The sequence below is a fragment of the Pyxicephalus adspersus genome, chromosome 3 (genome assembly GCF_032062135.1).
Source record: "Pyxicephalus adspersus chromosome 3, UCB_Pads_2.0, whole genome shotgun sequence".
NCBI lineage: Eukaryota > Metazoa > Chordata > Amphibia > Anura > Pyxicephalidae > Pyxicephalus > Pyxicephalus adspersus.
Genome location: NC_092860.1, coordinates 9,146,763 through 9,155,554, shown reverse-complemented (window position 1 = coordinate 9,155,554; position 8,792 = coordinate 9,146,763). Strand labels below are relative to the sequence as shown.

At 43.9% G+C, this 8,792-nt stretch overlaps 1 protein-coding gene across 4 annotated transcripts in view; it reads right to left on the bottom strand.

Annotated features, from left to right (window-relative positions):
• Positions 1 to 42: 42 nt before the first annotated feature.
• Positions 43 to 8,792, bottom strand: part of AATK (apoptosis associated tyrosine kinase) — a 57,514-nt gene continuing 48,764 nt past the window's right edge. For 3 of the 4 annotated variants that reach the window (XM_072403503.1, XM_072403506.1, XM_072403505.1), the window contains 4 exons: positions 5,184 to 8,070; positions 4,882 to 4,987; positions 3,976 to 4,212; positions 43 to 714 (listed from right to left, as the gene is read on the bottom strand). In XM_072403503.1, the coding sequence (XP_072259604.1) occupies positions 683 to 714; positions 3,976 to 4,212; positions 4,882 to 4,987; positions 5,184 to 8,070 (3,262 nt within the window). In that variant the 3' untranslated portion in view covers positions 43 to 682. The remainder of the gene's footprint in view (positions 715 to 3,975; positions 4,213 to 4,881; positions 4,988 to 5,183; positions 8,071 to 8,792) is intronic. The other variant, XM_072403504.1, reaches the window with a different exon arrangement.

Here is an 8,792-nt window from a genome sequence, read left to right as displayed (position 1 = left end):
TAACTTCACAACTGACCTAAAGCTGCGTACACACGTCAGATTTTTCTCGCCCGATAATTGGCCGATGCCGATTATCGGGCGATAAAAATCTGCCGTGTGTACGTAGCTTAAGGAGTAAGGGGTCCAGACCTGGCACAGCCCTTGACTGGGTACTAGTAATCGGACATGGGCGTGTGGGGGGAGAACGAGGTAACAGACTGCCCAAAAACCTTGAGCAAATTCATAATGCCCTATGGCCACAATACAGCCCTGACAGGTACACTTTAACTGCCTTTCTAAGGGAGAGTAATGCCTTTACAAATTGATATTTATATATATATAGCTATATACACAGAGTCACGAACCCATTCAGAAACCGCACGCATACATTTACATATGTGTCTATATACATACGTACATATGACCTTCCCCACGCCAGCATACGCACATAAGAAAACACTCAAACCTGTAGACACTCCGGGTCAAGTTCAAAGATTTCTCGAGTGCAAATCACAAAAAAAAAAAAAAAAAAGTCCCGGGATCAGAGGATGCAGTGTCAGCCCTGCCCGGCACACATACGCGCTCAGCGGTTGGATCGGGGAGCAGCAGTAACAGTACAAAAAACAAAGGTTCTCCAAATCCGCAGCATTACGTCCTCCAGTCCTGAGATATCTACCGAGGTGAGGAAACTTCTAGAACCAATTCAGATCTTCTCTCCAGACCGAGCCTTATCTGCTGGAAGAAAAGGGGAAAATCAATATATATGGACCCCAAAAAGGATGGGTTGCACTATATCCAAGACCCACCCCCATAATTTAGGCACATTAACATTTTTCGAGCTACAAATTCACATGCCACTACAATTTTTTTTAAAATCGCTTTAAAAACAGATTTTAACCCTAACAGGATGTTTTGGTTTCTTTTCTTAATAAAACCCCAATTGTTACATCTGTTGCATTTTTGTTGCCACTTCCTGTTTACATGCATTCAACCAATGGCTGCAAGGCAAATTTGGGGATAGGTTTGACAGCCGCAGACCATGCCTGTCTGATGAGGGTTGGTGTTTTTTTGGGGGGGAGCTCCATTGGAAGCCCCTGTTACAGGGTGACAACGCAGGTGCACAATTGGAAGAGCGCGTTGCCATCCTATAACAGGAAGTCTTTAAAAAAGCCATTGTGTTTTGATCACCAGAAATTATTTTAATGAAAGCTGCAAATTCAAAATGACTTTTGAACAGATATCAACATTCTATACCTAAAATGTCAATAAAATGCATTTTTTTGGCATTAGACCTAGCATTACACACACGCGTGTGTCCAGGTTTCTCATTCTGCTGATTCAGCTTCAAGCCTGAAGAAAACAATAATATTACCCCTGCTGTGTAATTGGTCTGATGTGTCATTAACAATTTTATAACAAGCAAATGTTTGAAGAAAAACAGCCGCGTGACACCCCGACGTGTTGACGCAACAATTGTGGGTAATGTGACGCTTGTCGTCCCACAATGATGCATTAATTTCATGTTGAGATTTCTACGAACGTTAAAAAAAAAAAACCACAAACGTGGCCGCACCCAGACTGAGTCTCCTCTCACTTCCTCATAGCAAGCAAATAAACAAATTCTGTCTGACTGGAGCTGGGCGACTCCAATTGTTTATCCTGTGACTCGGCACCGAGGGGGAGAGGAAGCGCACCAAAATGCCCTTAAATCTATCTTTATATTGGCTGCCTGTCATCCCCGTCTGCCAAGCAGGATTGACATAGGAAGGGATAGCAGTCCTATGAATCTAAAGCCACGGTAAATATTCTGGGTGACTAAATGGGCCAATGGGCGTACCTATGGAGGGGGGACCAGCGAGAGGTGCTCATATGTACCCTTCCTAGACTTTTTCACCTGTACATGTAGCTTTTCACTTTTTTCCTCTGCTCGTTTTAACTAAACTAAAATAGAAAAGGATTTAAGGGTCCATTTATAAATGTTTTCACCCAAGATTCAACTAACATGTACAAGTTTTTCACACTGGGATTCAGAAAAATGAGTCCTGATTGAACGTTTAATTTATATATTTTTTAACGGAACTCAATGTGCAAAATGAGTAACAGCTGGGTGAATTCTGGATGAAAACATATATACAAGTAACATAATGAAAACCTTGGGTACTCAATGGAAATTCTGTACTGGAAGACATCTAGTAGTAATTATTTACATTTGGCCAGACTTTGTAGAAGACATTTCCCAGCCTATCCAAGCTAATTCTTGAAGAATCAACTACTACTAGATATACAATGAGTGAATAAAAGATGTACAGGATGAGTGAAACAAATGTATCGTCCAATCAATATAAATAGTCATATTTTGTGTTCTAGCATGATAGTCGAGCTAGCTTGGTACACAGGTGCACAAAAACATGGCGTGACTAGTTTGGTGTGAAGGAACTCGGGTTTGTAGACCCCTGACCATCACACCTGCCAAAGCCTGTGAAATTCAGGTGACTCCAATGAAGGGTCCTGGTAATACCCCATCATACAAAGACATTGTAAACAGCTGTGAGCCTCCAACCATATGGTCACCGTTTTTGTGAAGGCCCATTTCTGTTTAAGCATGACTGGGCCCTGCGTACCATGCCAGCTCATGGTGTGACCAGTTTGGTGTTGAGGAACTGAAGTTTGTAGACCCCTGATCATTACACCTGACAATCAGGGATGTAGTCACGAAAAAAGAAGAGGGGGCACGGTACATGCCTGCCCCACTACACCCCTGCCTGTGTTACTCAAAGGGAAAGACGCTTCGCCCCAGCGTGTGGTCATGATACCAGACCAGAACAGTTGGTTTCCTTGAAGGATCCTGTGAATATCCCATCATTCAAAAACACTGTAGACAATTGTGCTCTTCAAACCTTGTGGTCACAGTTTGGTGAAGGACTTTTTTTGTTCCCTGGTCTACAAAGCCATCTCATGGTTTGATAAGTTTGGTGTGATGGAACCCGAGTGGCCCTCACAAAGCTGTGACCTCAACCCTATTGAACACCTTTGGGATACAATGCTAAACATGAGCCAGGTATTCTCATGCAATATTAGTACTTGGCCTCTCAAATGTTCTTTTCAGCTCCATGGACACATCATTTCATAGACGCATGTCCAAAAAATATGGAAAGCCTTCTCAGAAGATCGGAGGTCATCCAACATATCCATATTAAGGCCCATGGTTTAGACTGGAATGTCCACCAATATAAATGTGATGGTTAGGTGTTCACATCTTTTGGCCATGTAGTGTAAGTAGATAAGTAGCTAAGAGAATCTTTCAATACCTGCACTTCCTCATGGACCATATTTTCCCAAGTGTAGGAAAGCGAATAGGCCATTGTTAAAATACCTCCCATCTACGTAACTGCAGAAGGGAGTCCCAGCTACAGCTAAACCCAAGAAAACAAGCCCAATAATTTCTCCTTGATGCGCAGCCATCTTTAAATTTCAGTTTTGCATTACTATTTATGGTTGGCCAGGGGTTAATAGACCTTTATTAAAGGTATATTAAGCGATTAAAGGCTTAATTAATTTTTGGGGGGTTTGACCAATGAAAAAAAATTGGCTCCTAGGTATGCCCCTTCCCTACACAAACACTTAGTATAATCTATTTATTAACAGAACACTGTCAAATCATTGTGCTCTACAATACTTATACACAATTAGTCACATTTATTAAAGCTCTCCAAGACTGGAGAAGATAGACTATTGTTAAAAAACCTGAGTAATCCAGGAAACCTGGAGTGGATCTGGTCCAGGATTGAAAACTTGTCAACAAATAGCAAATGGTTGCTGAATCTCCTGTCTTGGAGAGCTTTATAAACCAGACCCCAATGACTTAGGAAGAAGGAGGTTGGATTCCATTGGATCCTCTAGAAGACAACCAAGACATGATGGGGTCGATCAACAACATCTGGGGGGCAGTAAACCTTTCAGTACAATAGTTGTTCCTATTAAAAACTTGGCTCTTACCTTCCAATGACCCCACAGCATTATCCGCCACATGTGTTATTGAGAACCGAGACACAGGAGTCGGAGACACGCTGAACCTGGAGAGTTGAACGGGCAACACTGGCTTCTGGATGGGCAATGCTACAGGCTCAGGGGTACTGGTCACTTCTGGGCTCAGCATGGCTGGTGAGAGTGAGGTGATGAAGGAGTTCTTCACAGGTTTAACAGGCAACTCGTTTTCCCATTCAAAGCTGCCATCTGTCAAGCAAAAAGGTAATGAGAGGTTCTGATCGGTGACAAAACGGTGGAAAATAGGCAAGGATAAGGACAAAATATGCATTTCCTAAAGTGTGGAAGGGTGCAGTGCCTTATCATATGGTATCATATGGACTCATATGGAGTCTGGTACCATGTTGTAACATTTTACTGATGTATACAAGGATTTCAGATTACACAGCTGAATGATTTAGAGGAAGGGGAAAACTCCCCTCCTCACCTGGCAGAGACATGAGACAGTTCACTAAGAATCTTTACTATGCAGGATACAGAAGTGCAGCACTAGTGCTGGGCTTTCTAGCACAACATGCCCCACGCACCCGGAAACATGGAGGAACCATGCATTAAATGTATATTTGTAAATAATGCAATAAATTTGTTCACTAACTTAAACATAAAATAAATAATTGACCAAAAAGCATCCCAATGAACTGTGGGCTAATAGGAGGAAAGACAAGGAGGACCATCAGTTCACTTTTCAGGCAAAGGCTGGGGGAGGAGCGAGACCTGTATGTGTTACCTAACTGCAGCGCAGAAATGCTCAATACAGAGATGGTACTGCGGTAAATCTCAGGACTCTTTATGGGTTGTATCTGTATAGTCACCTGCCTTGAATTCAGGTTTAATTGCCAGCATTTGTCCATGCTTTACCTAAGAGGTGGTTGGGGGACTCCTTGGGGGTTATCTGCTGTACCTCCTGCAGCACAGATGGCAGTTCTGGGAATTCTTGATCTGCCACATCCAGTGTTGGACTCTCCTAAAACCAACAATAATAAAAATTAGAAATGTTTCCCAATGCAAATTAAGACGAATCAACGATTTAAGGGACATTCCAATTTTTGTAAGTGCCCTCCCAACCCTCCACTGCTGGTCTATTTCCCACACTAAGCCCTCTTAATTAAAATTTTACAGACATGCCCAAATCAGCCAGTGGCATTGTCATGCAACTGTACCTGATCAAATAAATAGACAGTAACATCATCGTAGAAAGACACGGCCTTCTTCTTCCTATCGGAATCCTCGTTGGCAGGCTGGGACAAGAAGTTGGGCGTCTTTAGAAGACTTCTCAAGTGACTAGCATTAGCGTTATCAATGATAACAATGGGGACAGTGGAATGCTCCTCTTCGCTCTCCTCACTGTGCTCCTGGATGTTGTAGCACCGAAGTTCCTCGTCGGACTCATCACTGTCTTCGCTTTCTTCATCTTCTTCATCCTCATCCGTGGAATCGCCTACTCGACCCTCCTTTCGGATAAGAGGCGGTGAGAGGCATTTGGGCAGGTGGCATGCTCCTGATGATTCCCTGTTGGAGGTGGTTTTCTCTTCTGGTTGAAGTCCAGTGGTCAAAGTGATGCTTCCTGCTGACCCCTGCATTACAGTGCATGCTTTGGTGAGACAAAGCTGGACAGGGGACAGGGTGAAGGTTCTGTGGGACGAGGACTTTATGGTGGAACTTGTGGTGGGTTGCTTATCGAGAGAAGAGTCTTTAGGACATTCCAGACCCAAACCTTCATCCACGGACTCTTCCCTTATAATTGGAGGGATCTGAAGCAGGGAGTCCTCAGAAGCAGATAATGGTGGTAGAGGTGAAGGAGAAGTTTGGGTATCAGTCTCTACAGCTACTACACAGGGAACTTGATCATCATTTAGGTTTTCAGTGCTTTCTATAAAGTTAGGTACTGCAGGTTCTAAGTTTAGATCTGCACAGGGGGAAATCTTAGTGGCTCCTTCCTGTTCCCTTTCTTCACCTCGGTCTCCTTCCTCCTCTTCTTCCCGATTGAAAGAGTCATAGTCTGAGAAATATGCAGAGTCTCGGTAGGGATTCTTGGCGTCTAGACCTTGTAAGTCGCTGCTGACCGAGCGGGACATTGGCATTTCTCCAGGTTCCAAGCTCTGTTCCTGGGGTTGACTCAGCTGGTAATAAACCTCAGTCTCTCTCTCCTGTGGTTCTTTTAACACAAACTCTGGAGACTCATAATTTTCTGTGTCGTAACCGCTGTCTAGTGCTTTGTGCTGTGCAGAAGGTGCATAGGTTCCAAGGCTGAAGGCATCACAAGAGCTAGCAGTTGATGGCATGTCCAGGGAGTCCAATGAATCTGGGGTCCCTACTTGTTTTTGTAGAGATCTAAAAGATGGAGCAGTGTCTCCTCTCTCACTAGACAGGTCTGTGAAGACCCCTGAAGTTAGCTCCATGGTGTCTTCATCATCACTGTCACTGGGAGTTTGGTAAAAGTCTTTGGAAAACAGTTTCTCAGGGCTTTCCTTATCCTTGCTGTAAGAGAGATTACAGCATTCCTCTAATAAGCTTTGCAGGGAAGCCCCTTGAGATCCAGCTACAGATATGTCCTCCTCTGTAATGTGAAGGTCATGTGTGGGTTCCACTTGTGTAGGAGGTTCAGAATGTACTATAAAACAAACACCAAGAGGATCCATTTCTTGTTCAGGGATTGCGTCTTCACTGTCTGGGGAAACTAAAGGATGGCTGATTTCATTTGAGCATAATGGTGAGGATTTAATATCAGTTGCTTCCGATACAGGAGAAGAGAGTTGGAGGTGCGAGTTATCGGATACGGTTTCCACCGCAACTAAACACTCATTTGCTGCAAACTCCTCAGCATCGTAAAACTGATCTTCTATTGGTATTGAAGAAGTGACATTATCCCCCTCTACAGACTCTTCATTGTCCCCCTCCCCAGACTCTACAATCTGCCAGGATTCAGGACCATATGGTTTGGTTTCACCATCCTGTGAGTCCTCCGAGCGTGGATTCAACCAAATGCCAGGCTGCTGTGGTTCACATGAAACATTATTATTTGAGGAGATGTTGGATGCCCAGTGTGGAGAGAATGCAACAGGACAAGAGTTCTTTGAAGACAGATCTACCTGCAGGTCCACCTGCTTTACATCCTCACCTTCACATTGCACTGTAGTCTGATCTATGGGGTCCCTACAACTTTTACTACAGTCCTCATTTTCTGATGTAATTATGTTTTCTGTCTCAATATGATTAAAATATGGGGAAGCTCCAAGGGGGTCAGCAAATGTACTGGAGATGTTATTGTCCTCTTTTGAACAGTCATGCATATTTTTCTCTGTTGCCTCTTCTCCATGGGAGGGGCTAGAACAATGCTTTTTGGCCTGATTGACTGGGCTATCATCCCTGGGAGTACAGACAACCTGCTCAAGCAGAGGCTCCATTGAAAGGCTTATAGAAGGGCTATTGTCGCCTGATTGGTCCTCTGTTGAACGTTCCTGCTTCGGTTTCTCACTGTGCTCTTCATGCTGCGGGCTGTAGTCCTGTTCAACATTGCTTCCCAAAGGCTCTTCGATACGGATGTAGTAGTCTCCTGCAACTGATGGGCTACGAGCACTCAAAACGGGTACTAGCTCAAGCGGGCGAGAGTTTGGGTTGCAGTCCTTGTCATCATAGCCAGATGGTGACACGCTAAGACTGAGCCTTTCGCCACTGCTGGTTGTATAGTACATATCTTGGTAAGGCTGGCACCCGGGGCTCAGTGGATATTGCTCATGTCGCCCACGTTCCCATTTGTACTCAAAGTTAAGCCCTTGACTGGTTTGAGTCACCGTTAGAACATCATCTCCATCTGAGTGGAACCCCTCTGTAGAAAAGTGCTCCAGTAGAGGGTAAGAGGACAGTTCAGGCTCATGGTGAGCCCCTCCATCTGTTCCACCATTGGGTTTCATGGAGTTCCAACGCTTCTCAAACTCTTCCTCCAGCTCGCCAGATCCCTTCACACTCAGATAGGAAAGAAGTAGATGGACCTCCTCCACTGTGGGTCTCTGCTCAGGCTGCAGCCAGCAAAACTGCATCACCTCATACCTAAGAGAGAACACAATGGACATAAGTGATGGATCAGTAATTTTATAATTGTTCCATGCTGTGCTTACAATTAAAGCTGTACTAGAAAGTATAAAAGTCTACAAAAAAGACTATATTGTGCCTCCATGAGGGAGGGACCCAGAATTCCCTGTCTTAATAGCCAACATGCCAATGCGAGTGGCCACTGAGGCATTCTTAATGAACAGGGGTGTCCTAGATGACAGCACTTTGGGCCCAGTTACATTGGAGAGTGGCACAGAAAAGGCATTAGCAAACATTTTGGTACCTGCACTTAAACAAGTGTTTTACTGGAGTATAAGCTCGCTCAAAGCTTTGCTTAATGTCTGGATCTGGATTTGCCTGGATGTGCACAGTCTTGTGCAGGGTCTCCTACGTAATCCTTATCCCATAATGGCTCTCCATTTAATGTGGCTTCCGGCTATTAAGTAACAGATTGTAAACTTCACTGGGAGGTTGGACTGCATACCGAGCATCAAAATCATTTAATAAGGTATTAGGTGCAATATAAACTGGGCCATCATTGAATGCTTAAAGTCATCTTGCCCATCTCCTAAATTTGCAACTTTTTAAAAATTATTTCCAGGCAAAGTAACCTGGAAGATGTTTGTTCGGGTTTTTCCTGGTTTAGGATGGCAGCCTTTTGATTTCTTGATTTTCTATAGCACTATTACGTTGCCACCCTCGCATACAAGCTTTTAATT